General features: G+C 38.7%; 2 protein-coding genes across 3 annotated transcripts; both read left to right on the forward strand.

The window, feature by feature from the left end:
- Positions 1-435: 435 nt before the first annotated feature.
- serpini1 (serpin peptidase inhibitor, clade I (neuroserpin), member 1) lies at positions 436-17,397 on the forward strand. Its single transcript, XM_067507596.1, has 9 exons — positions 436-588; positions 11,096-11,399; positions 12,447-12,677; positions 12,937-13,131; positions 15,600-15,804; positions 16,240-16,337; positions 16,845-16,931; positions 17,031-17,120; positions 17,259-17,397. Exons 2-9 carry the CDS (start codon positions 11,132-11,134, stop codon positions 17,333-17,335), a joined length of 1,251 nt encoding a protein of 416 aa, XP_067363697.1. The 5' UTR covers positions 436-588; positions 11,096-11,131; the 3' UTR covers positions 17,336-17,397.
- A 1,236-nt stretch (positions 17,398-18,633) lies between these two features.
- LOC137128916 (dynein regulatory complex subunit 3) lies at positions 18,634-24,100 on the forward strand. Of its 2 annotated transcripts, XM_067507599.1 has the most exons (7): positions 18,634-20,474; positions 21,015-21,144; positions 22,476-22,569; positions 22,886-23,016; positions 23,102-23,244; positions 23,402-23,599; positions 23,711-24,100. In XM_067507599.1, the coding sequence occupies exons 1-7, from the start codon at positions 20,464-20,466 to the stop codon at positions 23,826-23,828; spliced, it is 825 nt and encodes a 274-aa protein (XP_067363700.1). In that variant the 5' UTR covers positions 18,634-20,463; the 3' UTR covers positions 23,829-24,100. The 2 variants fall into 2 exon arrangements, with proteins under 2 accessions (XP_067363700.1, XP_067363699.1); XM_067507598.1 differs by having other exon boundaries at positions 18,634-21,144.
- The last annotated feature ends 988 nt before the right edge of the window (positions 24,101-25,088 follow it).

Below are 25,088 nucleotides of genomic sequence, written 5' to 3' on the forward strand. Positions count from 1 at the left end.
TTTTGCTGTGTGTCAAGAATTTATCTCCCACTGACGACAACCAATTGACAGTGATCCGCTTAAACAGCAATGACCTGTCTCCAAAATGCATTAAATAACACCCGGCTCCAAGACTATTCACGCTTTTCCAGTGTATGTGTACTACAGAACTGCGCATTATTTGAAAAAAAGAAAAAAACGTTTTTCGCTGTGGTAGCAAGCTAATTTCAGCCCCGTGCTAGAGAATCAAAATAAGCTGAATTAAAAAACGGACTGTACGACTCAGTATAGCAGTTACAGCTTTTGTGAGACAATCTGAGAAATTAACAAAACACGAGAGCGAAGGGAGAAGGATTTAAACCCTTTAGGCTACGTGTTATAAAACTAAATGCTCACTTAAGCAAAGGCAAAAATAGGAAGTGCGTAAACTGTATTATTTCGTTTGACGTCCGTACTCTTTGGGAGACGCTCATTGGACCAATCAGCGTGGAGGGGGGCGGGGTCTGCGGCAAGCGAACAAGCAGTGAGCTGCAGCGCTGGAGGAAAGCATCAGAGAGAGAAACAGCACACATCCATCCTTCTACTCATCCTACCTAGCACCGATTATCGGTAAGAGCCTTTGCTTGCAGTCTCTTACAACTGGTTCAGTCACAAAGCCTATAGTGATTTAGATCTAAATAACCTGTTGAGAAGATAATCCCTGCTAATGAGCTTTTACAAGGTCTTACATATCAAATTTTATATTTGAGAGTTTCTGAAATGTTTTAATGTTAATAATTTTTAGGAAGGTGTTGGAATGTAAAGCTGTGACAGGGAATTTTATGACAGAGTAGCTCTATAAAAGGAGTGGGCTGCGATAATCAACATGTGTGGGCTTTGATTAAGGGGGAGGGTGGAGACGCACGTTGTAGCCAAACATAGGCTGTTTTTTAAGCCGATTAATTACTGCCCAAGGAATTTTTATTTTTGTCGGTGGTCTGCCATTGCATAGATTGTTTACTTGTTACACTGACACCAGCGAATGCTTTGCCGTGCGGTTCTTGTCCTTGGAATACAGGCAAAGGCGCAGTGAGTGAATGTGTTCGAATTAACGAGGTAGGCTGTAGTAGCCTGGTCCTGCCCTATCCATCCCCCCCCCCACACACACACACACACACACACACAAGGAGAGAGAGCACATCTCTGGTAATTTAAAGCTTCGGTGATGTATTTGTATGTAGAAATTATATTGCACCTGATAGAGTGATGCCATGCTGAGAAACAGGAAAAACAAAAATGGGAACAATCGTAATGAATGCCATGAAAATAGTAAATACATAAACACATACAATAATTTCCCACTGTTGCCAGTGTTTCTCATGTCTAAATTTTTTGTTCACATATGATTTCTTTCTTTCTGCTGAATAATGATTTCATAAATCCTCATGTAGGTCCATGTAGAAGTTCTAGCAGGTTCATTTTGGAATAATTGTATCCCTTTCCAGCATAATCTAAATGTATGAATCCCATCTCAACCACTGGATAATCTCTTCTGATATATGATCTGCTGTTTCCTCCGCATGTCTTCCTACAGTGTGAGTGATTTCGCATGTGTGTGTGTCTGTGTGTGAGTGTGTGTTTTCTGCCTATTCCCACTGAGCACTGCAGTAATTGCATTTCAATAATTAAATGTCTTTGAATCAGCCTAGCGAAACAAAACGAGTGGGAAGAGGAGAAACAACTGTCGGGTTTAAACACTCCTCACACTGAGTGTCTGCTGTACCATAACCTTTCAAATCTGTTGGTGTACAGTATATGCAAGAGTCTTGACATGTTTCTGTCAGTGTTCTGCAGTATGAACAAAGGGGAATGTGCAGGTATCTCCCCTACACCAGATACTTAATGTTTTTTTAAGCTTATATGTGATGCAGTGTGGACTGAGAAATCAAATTTAATCGTTTTTTGTGCTGGATGAATTTTTCCAGTTACTGAATTTGAACAAAAGGCTGCAAGTGATCGGCAAAAAAACATATGTCTTCCAGAAATGGAATTTATACACTTTTTGTACATAATTTCTAAATAAACTCACACATCAGTCACATGACCGATACATACAGTGCACACTGAGGCAGCAAATTTGTCCTCTGTACATTCTGCTGCTGCTGTGACACAAGGGAGGATGAGAGAGCACAGAGAAAGAGGTCCTGAGTTACATTAGGGAGACAGATAGATAGATAGATAGATAGATAGATATACAAAGATAGTACAAATCAAAAGAAAAGAAATGAATTGTCTATTTGAATTAAACCCCAAAGCAGGGAATGGTGACATCCAACATTATATACATTCTAACATTACAGTTTGCAGCCCCGAGTCCGGATAAAAATGGAAGGGTTGCAGCAGGAAGGGCATCCAGCGTAAAAACTCATGCCAAATCAACGTGCGGAACACGTTCTGCTGTGGCGAGCCCTGAAGGGACAAGCTGAAAGCTGTTTTCTAAACAAATTTAGATGAAAATCACTGACTTGTTTTGGGATCAGAAGGCGATATGTTGCATTGCTTTTAAGGAGATTTTTGTTATGTCAAGATTTATGGAACAGAGCATGGCAAGAAAGAATTTTATTATCCAACATAATGGAATAAATTGCCTGTTGTTCTTTTTTAAAATGTTTTTGTTGAATTACATCATCTCTTTCATGTGACATAACCTCTCCACTAAACCTTATTTGTAAAAAATAAAAATAAAAAATCTGCATTTATTACCTTATTATTATTATTATTATTGCATTTGTTACATTTCTCTACAAAACCCACTTCAGAATTGTTGAAGTTTAAGGGAAATATGGTGCATTAAGAAAGCATACACAACTTTTTCCTCATGTTCATATGTTATTCCAAAATGGATCAAATTCATTATTTTCACCTGAAAGAAGTTTTTTTGAAAATCTTTGCAAATTTATTAAGAATAAAGTAAGTATTCATGCCCTTTGGCATAACACTCAGAACTGAGCTGTGGTGCATCCTGTTTCCACTGATCAGCCTTGAGATGATCTACAACTTGATTGGAGTTCACCTGTGAGAAATTCAGTTGATTGGACATGGTTTGAAAAAGCATACACCTGTTTATATAAGGTCCCAAGGTTAACATGTCAGAGAACAAAGCAAGATATGAAGTCCAAGGAATTGTGTGTTGACCTCCAAGACAGGATTGTATTGAGGCACAGATGGGTACAGAAAAATATCTGCAGCATTGAAGGTCCCAATGAGCACAGGGGCCTCGATCATCTGTAAATGGAAGAAGTTTGGAACCACCAGGACTCTTCCTAGAGAGGGCTGTCCAAACTGAGCAATCGAGAGAGAAGGGCCTTAGTCAGAGAGGTGACCAAGAACCTGGTCATACTGAAAGAGCTCCACCATTTCTCTGTGGGAAGAGTAGAAGCTTCTAGAAGAACAACTGGCGGCACCCCACTAATCAGGCATGTATGGTAAAGTGGCCAGATGGAAACCACTCCTCCTGGGAAGGTGGTTCATCTTTCCACAGGACAACAACGCTAAGCACAAAGCCAAGATAACAAAGGAGTGGCTACGGGACTCTGTGAATGTCCTTGAGTGGCCCAGCCAAAGCCCATACTTGAATCCGATGGCTGAAAATGGCTGGTCACTGACGCTCACCATCCAACCTGATGGAGCTTGAGAGCTGCTGCAAAGAAGAATAGGAGAAACTGCCCCAAAATAGATGTTCCAAGCTTGTAGGATTGTACTCAAACAGACTTGAGGCTGTAGTTGGTGATAAAGGTGCTTCAACAAAGTGTTAAGCAAAGTCCATGAATACTTGTGAAAATATCACATGTACATTTTTAATAACCTGTTAAAGATTTCAAACAAACGTCTTCCAAGTTGTCATTATGGGGTATTGTTGGTAGAATTTTGAGGAAAATTATGAAATTGATCCACTTTGAAATAAGGCTGTAACATAAAAATATGTGGAAAACATTAAGTGCTGTGAATATGTTCTGGATGCATACTGTATAGTGCCATATTATATCATCTTGTCAGCCTTTACAGTCTGTCCAACTCACATCAAGTACAAACACATGCGTATACCCTAAAGTTTTGTTTGTCGATTGACTGTTGACATTGAGGAATTGGCTCAGTGAATGGGTAAAGTGGTTTGGTAATTTTGACAAAGCTTTATGTCTGTGGTTACAGTGAAATAGCTTAACTACTGTACTAAATCCATTTTAATTCTCCTCATTTATTTTTCTAATGCTCCCCCCTTGGAAGAAAGCAAAGTAACCACAGTTAAGTTTGTGGGCAATTCAGACATGCCAGTTATCACCCTGGTGTCTTCCTGCTCTTTCCATCTCTGCCCCTTCACCTCACTTCTTATTCAGCATCACCTACTTTGTTTCTCTTTCTTACCTGTGTAACCTCCCCCTTCCCCAAACACACACACACCCACACACATTTCCCCCACAGGAATAGTTGATAATGACCCTTCTTCTGCTCTGATGTCTCCCTGGTCTTTAGTCCATTTGAAAAAGCCTCCAGTCTTTTCACTTTTACCACTGACCCCAAATAGAGGCCGATCCAATTACAGCTCAAACCTCTAACTGTGTTCCCACAGCGCTGTAGCAGTTAGTGTACTGTCTGTGTGTGTGTGTGTGTGTGTGTGTGTTTCTGATACAAAGACAGAAAAGAGACACTGTTGAGTGTGTCTTGGCAGAGTGTGGGGAGCAGTCAACCATCTTACGATACTATGCAGGGGGTCGTTAGATATCATTGGCTCACAGTCAAATTTGGTATGTGCATGGAAGCTGATTCTATTTAGCTCTTTGGTTCTCATCCGCTTGCTGTCTATCCATGTGTGTTCCTCTTTTTTGCTAATTTTCAACCCAGGTCTTCATTATTTTGTTTTTATTTTGTTGTTGTTGCTCATCTTTTTCCTTCTCTCTCTTTGTCCATATGACTGTCTTTATACCTCGTTATCTCTACCTCATTCTGTGCCGCTCCCTCTGGGTGTCTCTGTTAGCAGGGATTAATAAAGGGCTGTTAACCTCTGTTTGCCCTCTGTGGAGTACACAGTTAGCATCCTGGGACTTTGGGCTGGTTCCATAGCACATTATGTCATTTCCTAACAATTGGCTGAATGAGCTAAGGTATTGTGCTGTGGATGGGCTGTAGATAGGTAATTATGCCGCTGGAATTAATTGCATGGTTAGATTTTATAAAAACAATAGTTGTAATCACAGTTATATCAGACTGCCGCAACTGGAACTGTTTACAAATGATTCAGCAATGATTGTCTGTAATACCATTTATAAAAATATTTTCTGTGTTACTCATAGAAAGAACCACGTACTATTTGTTAGCAATTTCTATTATGTCTACATTAAGCATGGTAAACAGATACCCTCATCTGGCAGCAATTCAGCACAGTATTCAGTATTAGTGCTCTGTACTGATGAATTGGTTGTTTCTATAAGTTTAACACGCACCAGTGAACTGTTGCAACACAGACAGAAAACTAGAAATCAAAAGTAGTTTTCCATTGGTAATGTATGTGTGGTTGGTAATGTGTGCCTGAATTCCAGAAAAACACATGAGTGATGATGAGTAAGTAAGTACCATTTTACCTTGACCTCTTAAGTCAGTCTGACATGCTCTCTCCACCTGTTTAAATTGCACATATACAGTAGCTCATAAGATAAATGTTTAATATAATAAATTCCTGCTGGTGAATTGTAATATATAGTAATGGTATTGTGCATAATTGTGAGGTCACAGCTTAATGGGACACCTGACTAAATTGCTGTTACTGTCAACATGGATTTTTACTAAGTCAAAATGCCTGCTGTGATCAATGTCTAGTGTAAGAGAGGCTTGTTCACGTAACAGTAGCAACAACATTAAGCTTCACTGTTCACATAAGTACAGAAAAATTACAGTAGCCATTATTAAAATGAAAGTCGACTTGGGACAGATGCTCTAGTTTACGGTTCCTGTTTGATCTTCACATTCATTCGGTGACTAAACTAGCATTACATTTTCATCTAAGATTTACAGTTTAATTAAAAAGTAATTCCCTGAAGACATTCAGGAACAGCTTCAAAGGCACAATAAAATAAATGTAATGTAGATTAGTTTTTTTAATAGAAAGACTTTGGATATGAAAGCAGTGGTGTTTGCTCTCAGGGAGCGTGCTTAACCTTAGAGGTTCAAAACGATTAACTTTTCAAATGCAGGTTGAAGCAGCAGGTACTTTGTGCTAGAGTTAATAATTATTGTCAGTCACTTACATTAATCATGAAACAAATTGCCTGTCATTCATGCTTGTAGATTTTGAGATTCTGCCATCACAAAAAACAATGCTGTAGTCATTACAGCGTACACATTACTTGCTCTATACAGGTAAATCACATCAGTGAGTAAATGAGTAATGTAGATGATTGATAGTGTCACGCATCAACAAATTTGTAAAGTAGTTAAACTATTAGATTAAAAATTCAGATGAAAAACAAGCCACTTTAGCATTAGCTGCTGTTGCCTTGGTGCAACATTAGGTGCAAATAAGGGGCATGAGTGCAACAGATAGCTTGATTGATGGTATACTTTATTGCGGGGACAATAATGGGAGGCCCCACTCTCCATTAGAATTTAGTGCTTCCCTTTTCCTAAGATGTCATGGAGTTGGAGGATTTACTCAGAGGTGGACTTTATTGAAGCTTCCCTGTGCAAATGTTGTGGTCTGTTTGTGAGTCTCCACATCAGAGGGTGAACCACCAATAAGAGACGTTTCTAATTGAACTGGGAAACTGAGAAATTCTGAGAGAAATGATTTTTAATTATATTCTTTCATCTATAATGAAAAAATGCAGCTGTGCATGTGCTTCATGTATTTGCATTTTACTCAGTTCAAGAACAGTAGAATATGCAGCAAGACGCCGAAATGGCACCTCGAAGGGAAACCACATAGAACTTAATCTAACTACATTACCTCTGTACTGCAAAGTCCTTTATGTAAGGTAGACATGTTCATGGTGAAATCATCATTATCATCATCATCATTATAAGGCTTAAGGCCATAGATAATCATAGACTTTTTCTACAGTTTATTCCCAGAGGGTTAGGCCTTGATAAAATGGGATGTTGGCATTTTAACAGAATTAACCAAAAGCACCTGTAACCTCTAACAACTGTAACTGTTTGAAAAAAAGAGTCTACATTGACCAATGTGCTGGATTTGAGCTGAATGTAGAGATAATGTTGGGGGGACTTTGCTACTGCTTCATAATGATCACTTCCAAAGAAAAGAGGAAGAGTGGGAGCTTGCCATTTTTGCAAATTTACTGAGTGCAGTCAGTACACTGCCTGTGTGTCTAGAGAGTGTGTGTGTGTGTGTGTGTGTGTGTGCGTGTGTGTGTGTGTGTGTGTGTGTGTGTGTGTGTGTGTGTGTGTGTGTGTGTGTGTGTGTGTGTGTGTGTGTGTGTGTGTGTGTGCACTTTGTCAGAGAGTGCATTAAGTGACAGAACTGGAGCTGGTGTGAAGAGATCTTGCAAACAAAGGGGTTGTGTGAGACAGAAAATGTTAGTAGTGTGTTAAAAAAGGAGAGTTTATCTCCCTGTATGGAAAGAAAAAAACATCTTTTTATGGGGTAAAATGTATTTCTAAGTGCTTGTCAAAATGAAAAATGTCCATCACTTGCAGTTGCCTTGGAAACCTTGGGGCAGAGGTGCATGTGGAAATGTGTACTTCATATGTGTGTACCTGTGAATTTGAACCATGAATGAGTATATCCATGTTTAATAAATTCCCCTGGCCTCTGAAGCATGCTGTCTTAAGGTGTTGGGTTTAAATGGCAGTAAGGATTAACGTTCATGCTGTGGGTTTGGGCGACGTCACATCAGATAGATTAAAGTCTGCTTTTAAAGGCCAGTGAGTTTAATTGCATGGAATTAATCAAGTTGTCAGGATCACACTTTTGCAACTTAAACCATGAGAGATTTTCCTACATATTCAGTTCTTTTAGTCCAGAAAAAAAAAATTAATAGCTGGGTGCTGGGTTTCCCCACTTACCTGTGAGGTGTGCTGGGAACCCTACCTAATGAGATTGGAGCGGAGTGGGGTTCATAGTCATCAATGGTCAAACTGGCAAAGTGAGTGATCCTCTTACAGACAGCATGCCACAACTCAGAAGGTCAGAATGGTGTCACCGTTACAAGTAAAAGCCAGCCACCCATGGTGTTATTATCCACTCACTCATGCACACTTGCACACAGACTCACACAGGTGCACACACAGTGATGGCCCACACTACTTTTCCTGGCTTAACTGCATGGCGGTGCCTTTCCTAACAGAAAACAGGGCTGTCTGTCTCGGAAAAGTTCAGCTCCCACAGCACAGAAGGTCAGGAACATTACCTCCATTTACATCTCTGCCAGCGAGGCCCCTCCTTTCCATTCAGCCTTTCTTACTCTCTGTGGATCTCTCTCTCTCTCTCCCTCTATCTGCAATGACTCACAGCAGGACATGTGAGAGCAACAACATGTGACAAACTGTATAGTAACTGCAGTACAGGGTTGTACCTTTGGGCTATATTGGATTTCCCCCTTTTTATCTATTTAAAGATGAACTTCCTTATTGAAGTGACAGTGTTTAAAAAGCTTTAACCACAGTTTCTATCCATGCCAGCTTGGTGAAGTCTCCTGCTACCAGATGAGTTAACTATAGTATAACTTAATATGCTATAAGATCAGATAGAGGTCTTCGGTTTGTCTCACTCCCTTTAAACATTTGAACATAATGAATAGATGCATAGAACAAAAGAAAAGATATTCTATGTTTTTGTACTGTCAACACATATCCTGACCTCAAAAAAGGCATTAGTTTATCTCTTAGTACTTTCTGACTTCCCGACGCTGAATGTAGGTCACAGGCCCAAGCCCATTTTTAAACTGAAACCAAAGGTTTTCAGAATTCACAAATATATACATTAATGTATTTAAATAACTAAATCATTTCCCTTTTTTGCTCTATTTGTGTCTGTGGGCTGACTTCAGGATTGAACTGCAATATAAGCCTTTAGTTACACATCCACTTCATGTTAGTTGGATGAGTTCATGTTTATTTTATTAAAATGACTGATTTCACTACTGTGCATTACAGTGCAAAACTCAAATCCAAATTGCTGATATATCTGCGTACATGAACAACAAAGTACAAGTGCTGTGGGTCCATCCAATGTGTAAACTGAAATACATTTCCACTTCAAGCAGATGCAAGTCCAGCAAGATACTGCTGTGCTTGTCAAAAGCAGTTTGTCAGAATACTTATAAATGGACAACAGATGAGATGAGATGTACCATACCGTCAGCATAGAAGGATGGGGGAGAGACAAATAAGGAATAATATTAAAATGCTTAGAACACAACTGCAGGATGGCCTACTTTGCCTTTTCAACCAGGAGGTGTTGCTTTAAAGAAAAGGTTGGCAATAATCAATATGTTTATTTTCCATGAAATTAATCAACAGGCCAAAACCTACAATGTATCAGTCCATCTCCCATTACTGAGGATTGAGAATAGCAGGTTACAGATACACAGAAAATGACTGTTGGTGGGATCAGTTTAATAAGGGTAAAAAGTCTTTCATGGGATTTGTGGACAACAGATTTAAAAAAAAAAACTGATTTAAAATTGATGTATCCCTAGATTGACCTGGTTTATCCTGGGAAAAAGAGGTTGATTGTTACATGCTAGAGCCCAGCAAAGAAAAGCACACAACAGGATGGGGCACTAATTTTCTGGCTGGTGCCTATTGTTCATGTTGTTGACACTCAGTTACATTGTGACCACAGTCACCTGCCATCCCACACCCTGAGTAGCAGCCAGCAGATTCTGGCCCTGCATGGGACTGCTAATTGAATCCTTTATACAAATAATGACAACAGCCCAGCAGAGAAAAATAACAAAACACGTTTTCTTTGTTGCCTGACAACAACAGTGCCAGAGCGATAGTGTGGTGTGTGTATGTTCCGTGTCATTTTAAAAGCGATGAAGAAAGAGTTAAAGAGACAGAAACAGTGAGAAAGAGGAGTAGACTGGTGATGCTAGATAACATATGGATGAGAGTGAGATTGAAAAGATGGAGAGAAGTATGCTTGTGAGGAAAGATGCGGGGAAGGATGGAGGATGGGAGGCTTTATCCTATTCAGACATTCAGTATAGACAGACAGAAACTCTTCCGCTCACATATAAAGCCACAAACACACACACACATACACAAGCAGAGCGAAGCAGATTTTGAAGGAAAGAAGCTGATTTAACTCAAGCTGATAACAATGGCCATGAAATATGTATGAGCTCATTTAGCAGATGTGCTCTGAACAGCAATACTGACTGCAGTCAGCATCACTGCTGTTGTTATTGCACATTCTTGTTGTTTATATATTATCATACTATAATACTGCTCTTGATCTTTGTCTGATAGGCTCTTTTATTTCTGCCACTGTACACTAGTTTTAACTCTTAGGTTGTATATAAATGTTTGTGTTTTACCCTTTTCTTCTCTTTTTATCTCCTCCCAGACACATTAACTTTTATCCTGTTTATACTTATCGCCTCATGTTACAGAACTATTTTATGAGGTTTTCATTATATAACTAAATTTTTGAGAAACACAGTCATCTTTGTATTTAAAAATTCCCTTCTGCTAAATTTCATCAGTGCATTCATTTGTTGGCAAAATGATTAAGTGACAGATGGTTTCTGTCTCTCTCTCTGGACCTCTGCTCTCTTTTCATATTCCAACATCCCTACTCTTTCTACTTTCATCTCTGTCCCCAAATCCTCTTGTCCTTCATCTCCCTTTCTCCTTTATGCAATCAACTCTACCTCTACCACTCTCTCTTAATCACCTCTGCAATCACCCTCTCTACATTTGTCTCATCTTCACATCATTCCTCTTTCACCTAAACTTTCCCATCTGACTGTCATCTCTCCTTTCTTGTCCCTTAACACTTCCTACTTTTCATCATATATTTTCTCCCCTGTGTGGCTCCTTCCTCTCTTTTCTATATTTCACTTTTTTCCTTCATCTCATTACATTTCACTTCTTTTCATCCCATCCCTCCATACAGCGGTGTTTCGCTCAGATATCTGTGGTCTGTGCTGCAATGTTGATCCTGGACACTTTGTCTCCGCTCCTCCTCCTTTCCATCCTGTTGCCGGGCTACTGTTGCCGGGCGGCGGACATTCCCGAGGACACTACATCAGAGTTCTCAGTTAGACTGTACCACCGGCTGCAGGCAGCGGGGGGTCAGGACAATATAATTTTCTCCCCGCTGAGTGTTGCTGTGGCTCTGGGCATGGTAGAGCTAGGTGCCAGGGGGGCTTCTTTGGAGGAGATACGACAGGCTGTAGGATTCAGCCATCTGCTGCCAGGTGAGACACACATATATAAACGCAAGTTCACAAGCAACAGAGTCACTAGTGGGTGAGGGAACAGTAGTCAAATCCAGATTGTGAAAATAGAAAATCTTTGGCAAAGGAAAGGCAGGTTTATTTTCATGCCAATTTTAGACAAACTCTCCCTATCACAAAAAAAAAAGAGAGTCTAGCAAAGCAGAAAACAAAGAATCACTTCAACATACTCAAGGTGCCCTTATCAAACCAACCTAGCTTTCCAATACAAAAACAAAGAACTAAGGGCCAAGGAGAATTTCGCTCATAATATCCACACTCAACATCCAGATGACAAACCCAACACTGACATCAGTTGTCAGCCTGCAGCCTGGATTCGCTTGTTTGTTGATGCAACAAACCTTCATTGTCCAAAAACAATCAAAAACACATCAGCCAGACACACCAGTAACTTCAATTTGCAGAAATGTCTGCAAAAATGATTTTTTCACTGTATGTGGGCATTTATATCAAGTCATATTGAAATTTGCTTACTAATCTGTACGCTCAGGTTGTCAAAAGTCTTTTATTCTTTCTATCTTTAAAGGTAATGCCTAATCATATTTTCCAAATTATAGACACATTTGTAAGTCAAACTCTATACACTCATTTTGATGACGATGACTTTGTCTGACCCTGAGAACAGAACAGTGAAAGACACCACAAAGGTAACTTTTACAACAAGAATAAATACACCATTAAGAGACTTAATAAAAAAGATAAATGCAGGCTAATGTCCTGCTAAAAGTCCGATTTGAGCCTCTGTCTGAACATGACATCTTAGGAGTGAGAGTTACAAGATATGGGTTGAAAACTAATAGTAGCTGGTATAAAAACAGATATGCTTATTTATATTTATATTTGTCAATTGTTTGTGAATTTTTCATTTCTTGTACTATTGTTTAAGAGCATACACTGTATTAATCTCAATGTAATTGCATATTTAAAGCTACTTTGCAACACAGCAAATGTGAGCTAAACCTTTTTTTCCACACTGATGTCCTCTTGTTTGTACCCTCTGTTCATCAGGTGCAGAGTTCTCTTTGCTCCAGAACCTGACAGCAGCTCTGTCAAATGATGACACCCAATACGTGATCCGATTTGCCAACTGCCTCTTCCTGCAGGAAGGCGTGACTTTTAACCCAGAGTTTCTACATCTGATGAGGAGGTACTTCCGGGCTCACGTGGAAACAGTAGACTTCAGCGAATCAGCAGCCGTGGCTGAGCAGATCAACAGCTGGGTGGAAAATCATACTGAGAGTGAGTTATAGAGGAGGAGGAAAAGGAAGGAAGGAAAGGAGGATGATAATATTAAATAACATCTGCAATCTCCACTCTCAAGTTACATCATTTCTTGTTTGATCCTACATAAACACTGAATACAGTTAAAATCCTCAGTTGCACAAATCTCTATTCTTATGGTTGTGTTTTACTTAATCTGCATCACAGCAGTTGCTGTGCTTAGGCCAGTGAAAACTAATGTAGCTCCTAATAAACGGAGACAAATCATTTCCGCCAGGTAAGATCCGTGAGCTTCTATCAGCTGATGACTTCAGCAGCGTGACCCGACTCACCCTGGTGAACGCTGTTTACTTCAGAGGCTCCTGGAAAAATCAATTCAGACCAGAAAACACCAGAACCTTCTCCTTCAGCAAAGACGATGGCTCTGAAGTCCAGACACTCATGATGTACCAACAGGGAGACTTCTACTATGGTGAGGACCAGCTGTGTGTGTGTGTCTGTGTGTACAGTTTGCAGATTTTGTACTTACGGTGTTTTATCTGCAGCCTTTGAGTTTCAGCTTTAAGGTTATTTTAAATTTTAATCTTCAGTCTAAAATATTTATACAGTGTATAGAGGGATATTCCCAAGAAAGGTTCCTCAGTGAATTCTGCTGCTAAAAGTCTCATTGCATAAACCTGTCTGGTATGTCTATTTGATTTAACTGTGCATTTTGAATTCTATTTTGTTAATGTCATGCAATATTAGCAGTATTATGACAGTTTGTGTTAAGTCATGTAGTACTATGTTAGGTTTTCTAAATCTATTCTGACAGTACATAGAAACCAACACTGGCTTTTCACAGATTATTTTTATTTAATTATGTCCTCCCTCACACACACATACACACACACCTATATTTCCCTCATCTGTTCTGGTGGATGTTTTATTAATGTCTGCTGTGTCTAACTGTATTATGGGATCCCAAATATTATCAGTGGTTGTACTGATGTCAGTTGGAGGTCTTAAAGTAATTTTGGGGTAGTGAAGTCAGTGTGATTTTGCATATATCTCTGAATAGACATTTCACTTTCACGTTGTCATTACATGCTAGAACACCATCACACATTTCATTTCATTGGAAGAAAGATAAATGTTCAGTTATTGAAAGTATAAAAACAATATTAAACTATATATTTTTAGGCCTGCATGTACTGTAACTTTATTTAATTACTGGATAACCGGTAAATTAGGTTTTGAATATACTGTATGTGTTACATCAGGAAATAGTTAGTTAGTCAGAAACTGTTAGAAATAGTTAATAGCCAATTCCCAGAGCCTGGCAATGTCAAAATTCTCTTGTTTTGTACGGCCAACAGGCCAAAACCCAAATATATGTAATTTTCAACAATGTAAAACAGTGAAAGTATGCAGCAATCTTTTGTTTGCTTGTTTTGTATCCTTACTCAATGAATTACTCCCGCTTGTGCTCATCAACTTTATACTTTTTTGGCAGTAGTTGCATGTTTGTTATGATTTTTTTGTATGTGTGTCCAGTTCTGGTGTTTTATTGAGGTTGTTGTTATGTAGCTAAATGTACTTAGGCACTGCTGTCTGGTTTTCTGTAGCCTACTTTATTATTTTTAAGGCTATTTAATCAATGTCCTGATGTAGCTGGTCGGTGTTGGCTGCACTGTGCGCATCAGATATTGTATTTGGTGTTTTGCCAGCAGTGTGAGGTGCAAGACTGTTTGTACAAAGTCCTGTTGTTTGGCTGTTATGACTGAATGATTCCAGTCTTTTGCATCTAGTTGTTTTTGTCTGACATGCTGCCAAGGATGGTTATATCAGATTTGTTCTCAGCTACAAAAGTTGGCACATTTAAGTTATTTTGGTGCAGTCTCTGTGTTTAGTGCGACTGCACACTTGCGTGTCTGTGTATGTGTATATATATATATATATATATATATATATATATGTTTGTGTGTGTATGTGTGTATGTGTGTGTGCGCAATAGATGGGTATGTTTTAGAGCTGCAGAACAGGGACAGGTCCCTGGGGAGATGACTGCTTTTGCATTCATATTTTCAGGCTCAATCATACTGGTTATGTACAATGTTCTGAGATACAGAACCTATTCTTTGCTGCAGTGTTGCCCTACTCTGCACGGCGGCTGCAACACAGAATGCTTAGTTTCTGAAGGATGATCAATCCCTTTGTTGTAATTTTCCCTTTTAAGCTGCTTCAAAGAAAAGCATGTGCAAAAGTGGGATAACATCTGGCTGTGTTAATTACTCTATCATCTCCATCTCACACTGCAGAACCCTAAGTGGGATAATCTTATATTTAGATTCAAAATCTAGTTGGACTTGTATAGAGTATAAAAGGATTATCTCATTCTCACTAAGGAATACAGTCTCACTTAATTCAAGTAAATGTTACCCACCTTGTCTTGATTTTCTACCTGTGGGTTGTGTTTAATTTGATACAAGGGAGAAGTCTTAAATATCCACCTTAAGGCCATGAAGATATCACATTGTTGCCACTGTAGTGTCTCCGTTAGAAGATACAAGCTCTTGAAGATGTTTATGCATGTAATTTGTCTCTGAATGTGTGTGTGGGCAGCTGTATTTGCATTTGTGTATAGAAATTTGGAAGGATGTCTTTTTCTTAGATCGTAGATACACAAACCTTTCCTGCTTAATTGAATTCACTGTAGTTTGGGATTCACCACACTCTGATAAGAGGGTTTATATACTATCTATGTAATACATTTCAAATTTAACCAGTGCCTTTGAAGGGAAACAACATTGGCTTTTAATTAGTGCATCAGAGAAACCTCATCATGCTTATACCATTGTATGTTGCTCTTCAGTTGTGGCTGTGTGTAACAAACTGAATAGGTACAAGTGTATTCTTACACATTTGAATGGCTTTAAATGTATGACGTCCCCACACCAGGCGAGTTCAGTGATGGTTCCCAGGAAGCTGGTGGGGTATACCAGGTACTGGAGATGCCATACGAAGGAGAGGACATGTCCATGATGATTGTTCTGCCTCGGCAAGAGGTACCGCTGGCTTCCCTGGAGCCCATCATCAAAGCACAACTGCTGGAGGAGTGGGCTAACAATGTTAAACGACAGAAGGTGGAGGTCTACTTGCCCAGGTGATAGAAGACACACACAAAGCACTTACAGTATATTAATTCTTATACCTAAAAACAGATAGACCCCTCAGCTCCAGATGGGAGGAGGAGTGCAGCGATCATGTTCTGTTTCACATGCTCACACACTGTTACACAGTGTCTCCAGATTATGACACCACTGTGTTGCAGATGTTAATTTGTGTATTCCAGCATGCATGGTTACTTAAACCAGATCAAGGGATTTCCCTACACTACTAGCCATGTTAGAGTGATAGTGAATAGTTCAATTTCCAGAAACTATAGCACTGTTTACAAGGGTTTATTTTCCTTTAAAGCATAACCTTGGTATACAGTCCCTTTTAACCTTACTATACAGAACACATGAATGTACATAAATACCAACATACATATACGGAATTAATATAAACATGTGACAACTGTTTTAATTGGCTCAAGGTTCAAGGTGGAGCAGAAGATCGACCTGAGGAGCACTTTGCAGGAGCTGGGAATAAAGGACATCTTTACCAGTGATGCCAATCTCTCTGCAATGACAGGTTACACAGTGGAAATCACTAAAACATTTCACAGACACCTATATTGTAACTTAGATATTGGCACAAATGGCAAGAGAAATAACCTAAAAGAGGCCAACTAAAGAAGTTGATTTAATATTTCTCCTTCTTCGCTGCTGTGAAGTAGCCTCTGGTACTTTCTAAGGTAACCAAGGTAACTGGCATCGAGTGGGCAGGTCAGAGCTGTCTTGTTATTCGGTAAAAATAGATCCAGAGAAAGAGACAGATATACATATTTAAAGAGAAGTGTTGGAGAGACAGTGAAAGAAAAACTAATACAAATTTTAAAAAATTAAATACAAATATATAACACGTAAACCTGTTCTATAGAATTATATAATGATGGGTTTAAACAATGTATAAATACACTGAATGAGTAGATTAAAAGTGTACAGCCTTATGGAGAGAAAGAGACTGTTAGATACAAGTCAATCACTAATGGAGTAATATGTATTCTGCAGTATGTTGTTTTGTGCATGTATTCTTCAGATGGTAAGGACCTGTACATTGGAAAGGCAGTACAGAAGGCCTACCTGGAGGTGACTGAAGAGGGGGCTGAGGGAGCCGTTGGATCAGGTCTGAGTGAATCTTTGTTCCTCATCAGATTGTTCGTGATCAACTTTAACATCATTCCATGAAAGTCATCCGTTTTCTCCCCTCCCTTCTGTCCGGTAGGAATGATCGCCCTCACTAGGACTCTGGTGCTGTACCCGCAGGTCATGGCTGATCACCCATTCTTTTTTGTAATCAGAAACAGGAGGACAGGTGTGTGTCTTTATAAATGTCTGTGTTAGCTTTGTGTTATTAATATCTGTCATAATGTGTATGGTTTGTTTGTTGACTTTTCATACAGTTTGTGTGTGTGTTTTAGCCTGACTTTGTATTTGTCCCTTCCCTCTCCAGGGTCCATACTCTTCATGGGCAGAGTCATGACCCCTGAAGTCATCGAGCCAAATGACCATGACTTTGACTCCATGTAACCATGGTGTGAGGTCACTCAGTCTCTGCCAATTAGATCCTGGTGTCATAAATGCTACCTATCCTCTATCGCCATCTTCAGCTGTGTTTTATACTCTTTATGAAAAAACTAAAATAAACTGGTAGATATTATATAATATATTATATACTGAAATACAACATGCAACATATAATGTGACTGTGTTTTGATACTGGAAGCTTTAAACTCTTGGATACAGACATGCAGAAAGAGGAAGTTGTAAATATCCTATAGTAAAGGATGGTTTGTATACGTGCAAGATGAACACATAATACACGCACAACCCCTTTAAGTTCAGCAGCTTCGTACTCACTTGCGCCCACACACAATGCACAAAAGCAGTTTTTTCTCTTCTTAAAAAATATCTATTCTTTCTTATTCCAGATGCAGTATGTGCACACTGTGTCACTTTAAATAGTACATTGGACATTGTGTTCTATATCTATATATCTATATATATATCTATATATCTATATATATCTATATATATATCTATATATCTATATATATCTATATATCTATCTATATATCTATATCTATCTATCTATCTATCTATCTATCTATCTATCTATATATATATATATATATATATATAAACATATATATGCTCAGTATTTATTGCAGAATAAAAGTGCGAACATTTTGTCCCTATACAATGAATCTTAGTAATATATCAGTTCCAGACAGTATTCTAGTCCTTTTTACACTGTAGGCACAAACTAAACTGCTGATGAACAAATATGCCTTATCACATTTGAGTGGTTGATAAAGCCCCAGCTGAGCATCTTACAGGTGAGCAAAGGAGACTGTCTAACTAAGGTGGGTTTCAGTAGAGACAGACTGAAGCAACCAGGCGCGCTATAAAGGATGCTGCTGCACTGTTTTAGATGTACATACAGGGAAAAACAGTAACACCAGCTGTATTCAGTCTTTTACTCAATAAAAACATGAATGTGTTCCCGTTAACAATATGTGTCATTTTCTGTGGGTGGAGGTTGTTTTTGTTTTTTTTTGTCATTTTAATTGTAAGGTTTAAATTTACGTATTCCCAATGACAGAACTGTTTATATGAACTGTCCAACGTATTTAGGATGTTTGGACCTGAATGCTAACAACTAATAAAGGTTCTTTAAATGAAGGATTTCGTGAAATTGGAAAACATGGAATGCGTCATTAAGTTATGAGAGCTGCTATTAACAAGTCTGCCATCCAACCAGGCACTAAATATATAATATTTATGACCAGACATTGGCTCAACAACTGTTGTTGCTCACAAACAATGTAATACCAATAGATCTTGGAGTAGTTTCAGGCCTGAGGCATCACCTACAGAACATGGACACACACACACACAGAAGGAAACAGATCGTATCACTTGGTGAAGCAAAGGTATACTGTGACCAAGGACAAATGAGACCTGCATATTAATATGATAAATGGACTCAGCAAGTTCATGATGTATGAACATGGCTTGCATCATGAACATGTTTACTCCTGATTTACTCCAAATTTATATACACAACTGTCCTTTAATAATTATAATTACTGTAGTAACTATATATTTTTTAGTCCTTTCCATGAGTTCATAGTAATTTGTTGAAATGTTATGTACTATAGTTGAATGTTACTGAAACTATTTCCAAAACTGTATCATAAACATTACCTGAGTAAATGTTGTTAGTTACGTCTCACTTCTTGTCTTGAACTCAGTTGTTAATTTAGTGTGAAACATTTGTCACACTAAAAGTAATTAAACATTCATATCAGAACTAGCACACCTACTGTTGCTTGCACAGCACTGACACTTTGATAACAATAAATTAAGAACTCAAGCTCTACAATTACAGCCACAACAGATGTTTCTGCCATTATATGAGCATTTGTGAAGTGTTAAGAAAATGAAGATAACATATAATATAAAATAACATAAAATAAAAAAAGACAGAAACATGGAACAAAACAAAGACAGAAACTTTAGTTAGTTCTTTAGTTTATTGTTTAGAAATTATATATGACATGATTGTCATACAAGAAGATATAAAACAGAGTTTATTACTGCAGCAGCTCATGTAGCAACTAAAAGCAATAGAGATGCTAAACACAACTTGTGCTTTGTCCATATTCAAAAGGAATCTTTTCCACATCTCGGGCAGAAAGAAAATGTTTATATTTTTCTAACTGAAATATCTAGTAGCTTTTTTGCTTTATATCTTGAACACAAGATGCATTGTTAATGAATTGGAGGTCGTCATTTATATTCCAAATTATTTTCACCAGCTGGTATTATAGCTTTGCCTCATGTCTTTACTGAAAACAACAATGACAAGAAAAAGACACGGAGGATTTCCTGCACCTATAGGTGTAATGGCTGATGGTTTATAAGCTCAAAGTATTTACAATACATTTACTCAGAAAATTTTTTTTTTTTAAATGTTTTGAATTTTGAGATAGTTGAACCCAGTATCTTTCTGACTCCACTACATGTATTTTGCAGTTAATACTTTAAAATTTAAAAAAATGAATTAAGCTCACATAATTTATTAAATAGTATATACTTTGCAAACAGTAATTATTGGCACTTTTTGGACCAGACGAAGAAAGAAGTCTGTAGATTTTATGAAGATGTTATTCATTTCTAGTACATTTCTAGATCTTGGTTAGGGTTTTAAATACATAAAAGCCCTTCAACTTTAAGATGCACAATTGCAAAAAATTATGATAAGTGACAATGAGAAAGAGATCAGATGTGATAAGCATAAAAATATAGACACTCTGACTTTTAATAACAGCATTTTTTTAATATTAGTGATCACGCAAAACAAAATGTTTTTGAAAATGTCTACCTGTCTTGTGATATACCTGAACATTGTTGCCAGGCAACCAGCAGCCAATGAACCACAGTGTCACGGTGTCCTGCAGCTCCAACAGCAGGCCCACATGGTGTCAGTCTCCCGAGCCTCCGGAACCGACGGGTCAGTGAACTTTCTCCCCGTGAATACTCACAGACCCACCGGGCTCCATGGATAACAGCTACCGCTTGACAGGGCTAAACCGAGCCGTTCACAATGTGCTAAAGAAGGCCAGGAGAATTTTCAACGAGACGATTGGGACATGTCAGAAAGGTAAGATACTATTTCTGTGTCTGCATGGAACAGATATGGTTTGTTTTAACCATTAAGTGTAATTCAATTTAGTTTAAATATTTAAAATAAATGTAATTACAAGTGAAGATTGAAGCTAGTTTTATACAAATGGTTTGTTCTGTATGCTCTTCACACCTTGCTCTAGGTAGCTATGGCTAACTTTGCCTTAACCACACTCCAATTTAAGTTATTTACATTACTTTACTATATAACAACCAATACCTAACCATGCATGCAGTGTCAATTATAAAGACTCCCATGTCCAGCTATCCAATGCATTCAGCCACTATTTGAAGCTAATAGCACCTGCTCAGGTGTCCACTTCTGCCATGGCAACGGGCCCTAATCTGCATTGTTAGGCCCAGTTCAGTGTAACACAAACCACTCTGGCAGTGGTCAGGGATTCACACCAGGGCTTGCATTACGAAACGACAGGACCCCCTCAAACAGAGGCCACATACACTATGTGATAATGTAGTGAGTCTACATGTCTGTCTTTTTGAGCTTTGTCTGTCTCAGTTCTTCAGGTGTGAAAACTCTAAGTGGCAGTTTCCCCAAATCCCACTGGTCTCATTACTCCGACCTCAGTGTTGCACGTACACCTCTCTCTGTGGACCAGAGTCCAGATTCTGGGCTGGTGTCAACACCTGTAAGTGATACAAACTCAATAAAGTGGTGACCATTTCATCATTTAATTGTTGTTCTCCTCAGTGCATTTGTGAACATAAAATATCTTATCTCATAGTGCATAGTAGGCATCTACATGTTAAAGTACCTTTCTCACAAGTCTGCATATTTCTATAAAATTGGTGTAGTTTTACTGTACTATTTATCCAGTGTATTCCATGTCATGTTAACGGGTGACCAGGGGATGTGAGTGCCTTGTTAATGAGGAGCAGTGATCGAGTGAACTGGGTTCACTCTTATGTCTAGATTAACAGGGAGAGGTGTAGAGTTACACGGACAAAGTAAGGGTGAACAGGTTGAGTGAAAGGGGGTTGAAAAGACCATATGGGGAGAAGAAGGTAGCCCACCATCACCCCGCAATGTAGCAACAGTCTTTAGAGTCTGTAAATAATTTTCTTTTTTCATTGAAAATTTCATGAGCAATTTAGCGTTTTCATTCTAGAAGACTGGTGTAATAGTGTGTTCTCTAACATGTGGACACTTGTTAGATGCAGATAGTTTTTAAGCATGAAAATTAATACATCTTTAATTCCCCTAAATGCATCTCAATAACAATTATATCCTCAAATGCCTAGCAAACACCAAGTTCTCACTCTCACTCTGGATAGTAAAATTTGAGAGTAAGATAAAACTTTTCAGATTGACATGCACTAAGTGGAATTATTATTACTTTTTTTTTTAATACCTGTGTCTGCTGGAGCTGCAACTTGATCACAGACTGTGATGCAATACCTGAAATAATGTGGCTGGTGCAATGATTGGCAAATTGGCAAAAATAATATTGGGGACAGAAAGAAAAGGTGTGAGTACTCTCTGTCAGTATGTGATGAAACATTAATGGTTCTTATCAACTACCTGTCAGTCTGAAGGAGACGGTACTGTGTGTTTTTGCCTTGTTAACACACAGTTCGAGGTCATAAAAATGAACCATTGATTTCGGCAATATACTCTCTGCACTCTGAGGGAATAGAGTTTATATTACACAAATGGGGAGCCACGGGAGATTAAACTTTACTATGCCTCCTCCTGCACTTTCAAGTCGTCTCCATGTACTGTCAGTATATTTTTCTCTGACCAGCAGAATAAAATCTAACTAGACTATGAAGAACTTCTGCTAAAGGGAATTTCAGAGTGAATTTTAATTATACTTGACAGGAAATAAGTCATCAATAGCATCGTCATCTCGTATTCTGACTCTAAGCGTGGTGCATCATACCATACCCCCGCAGTGACTAGATTTTGATAAAATGTGGCAGTGATATCACTCATCCTGTACCTTTTTTCAATTCTTAGCTTCCATCAAATCGATTCCGTTTTTTGTCGTGGCATCGCCTGGAGCACTGTGACATTACAGGGGACCAGCTGACCTGTCCCAGGGTCAGAGAAGGTGAGTGACCAATATGAAACAACCACCAGTGTTATTTTGATAGTCAAAACAGACACTATATGCTGCCATAAGAAAAAAATAGCTTTATATTTAACTTGACATTATAATTTATTTATGTATTGGTGCTTAAAGCTGAATTTATTCAAGAAGCACTATCTTGTCCATTTTTTGCTTTATATAATTTATAAATAAAGATAATAATATTGCATGTGAGCCCCTACATACCTATTATAACAACAAGCAGGATTAGGAAACACTTGATGTTCATCTGATGGTTGTGAACAATGTGAGTTTTATGATTTACAATTTTTACAAGGGCCATCAGACGAGGAGCTGTTTCAAAGACAGGGGCATGACATCTGTTTGGAGAGAGGGAGAAGAAGGAGACCTGAGGAGGAAGGACAGAGTTGGGAGGATAGACTGCAGGAGAATTGGGAAAACTGTCTGGTAAGTTAGCATGTGCTGAATGGAAACATATTCAGTATTGAGGAGACTGTGATAGTTTGAAAATTCTATACATTGAATTTTTCAGGAGTTAAATCTGTCCTATCAAGACTTGGGTGATCCTTTCCAGCAGGAGAATTTCCTCCGGATTCTCCGTCGGTTAATCCGAGTGGAGAGACTACAGCTGGTTGACAACTCCCTCACAAACCTGAGTTCTGTACGTCTGCCAAGGTATGAACCACACTTCCCAGACTGCACCTCAGCTTCTCACTGAAATATTTGCTGCCAGAAAGCAGTGCTACCTTTCTCTTATTCCAGCTTTATTCTACACAATGTTCTCTGAGTGACAACCACAAAAAGAAAGATAAATTTGTGCTTATTTGGGCAGGTGCAGAATGCTAAACCTGCACCGGAACCACCTTGTGTGTCTGCGTCACCTGCCAAAGCTCCCAGCAGTGGAGCATCTTTGTCTGTCTGAGAACGCCATCAGCTCACTGGGGGGACTGGCAGCTCTGGGGAACAGCCCACTGCGTTCCCTAAACCTGAAGCGTAACCCAGTAACCTTCACTCAGGACTATCGTGCACGGTGAGAAGACTTGTGTAATCGAATAAAGTGCTTTAAAGGACAGGGACAGAGACATGTAAAGTGTAAGAGATTTTTTTCCTTCAGCTTCAGCTTGTGTTGTTGTCTATGCAGCATTTTCTCCTGTTTGCCAAAGCTCGAGGTCCTAGATGGAATCCCCAAGTTGCCAGAAGACTCCCTGCCCACCAGAGCACAGTTTCCAGACACAACCAGGATGTGCAACATTTTGTGAAATTCTTCTGATCTCCCAATCCTGCCTGCAGCTTTCACGAAGTGATGGCAAGGCAGAAATTGCAATGACGTTTTACAGAAAGCCAACGAGTATTCAGTTGTTCACACAAACTGTCACAGCTGTTGCCGAAAAAAACACTTTTTAGGCCACACTGAAAACTACTATCACAGGCATTTGGATGGTAATAGGCTCCAAGGCCACGAAGGAGGATTTTTATATAACAGAGTACATGGATTATATTTTTAAAACAGATATTTTTTGTATAGGGGATATTAGGATGATAAATTAAAAAAAACACTGTGAAATATTTTTGGATGTTTTTGCATCTTTGTTCAGATTTGAATTAAAGTGTGGTGTAGTGCATTGACACAAGCTAAATGTGTATAATGAACTTTGGCTTTGAATGAGGATAAGAGAGAGGAAACTAATCAGATTGCTGCATGACTCATCTCTAGCAGCAACATCTATCCGGCTTTTGCACACTCCTCTCAGTGCACCAAGCATACGCAGGAATATTTTCTTAGATCCAACTGTCTTGCTGAGCAGAACCTCAAACCAAATGCAGATATGTTTTTAAATCTGTGTTAATTTCTAGATATTCAATTTGCAGCTGGGTCTTTTCTTATCTAATATATGAGAAAGAAACAGGACATCTGCTTTGGTGCTTAGCAAACATTTAGTGTCCAAACTCCCCAGGAAAATGCTCTCATGTCCTCTAACTGACTGGATAATGACCCACAATCCTCAGGTCAAGGGTCTCACATACACACACAAACACACGCACACAAAGAACTCCCACTGGCAGGATTTAAGTCACACTTGGTGTGGACTCCTGGTACTCTAAGGTGCTTTAGCTAAAAGAGGAAAGAAAAAAGAAAACATACTGTCATACATAATGTTTTGGGGATTATACAATGTTGCCTTCTGTAAGATGGAGTTGATTTATTCATACATTGCAGCAGCATATTCTCTTTTTATAATAGTTTCATTTTTACACTGTACATGAAACATAAACACATTTTCTTATTGATGTTGCAGTAGTATGATACTGCCACACACACACACTAGGCAAGATGTAGACACACAATGGGTGCCATCTCTTCCTTCACAATAATGCGGAGAAACAAAATTTAAGCAGCCGATAACAAGCACACAGCCAGGCTCAAACTGCCAGTTACATGCCTCATTGGGATTGGTTTAAATGTGGAAGATTGTTTGTGCAATTAAACGTGTGTGTGTGTGTGTGCGTGTGCAGATAGA

Source organism: Channa argus, chromosome 6 (assembly GCF_033026475.1).
Source record: "Channa argus isolate prfri chromosome 6, Channa argus male v1.0, whole genome shotgun sequence".
NCBI classification, from domain to species: domain Eukaryota; kingdom Metazoa; phylum Chordata; class Actinopteri; order Anabantiformes; family Channidae; genus Channa; species Channa argus.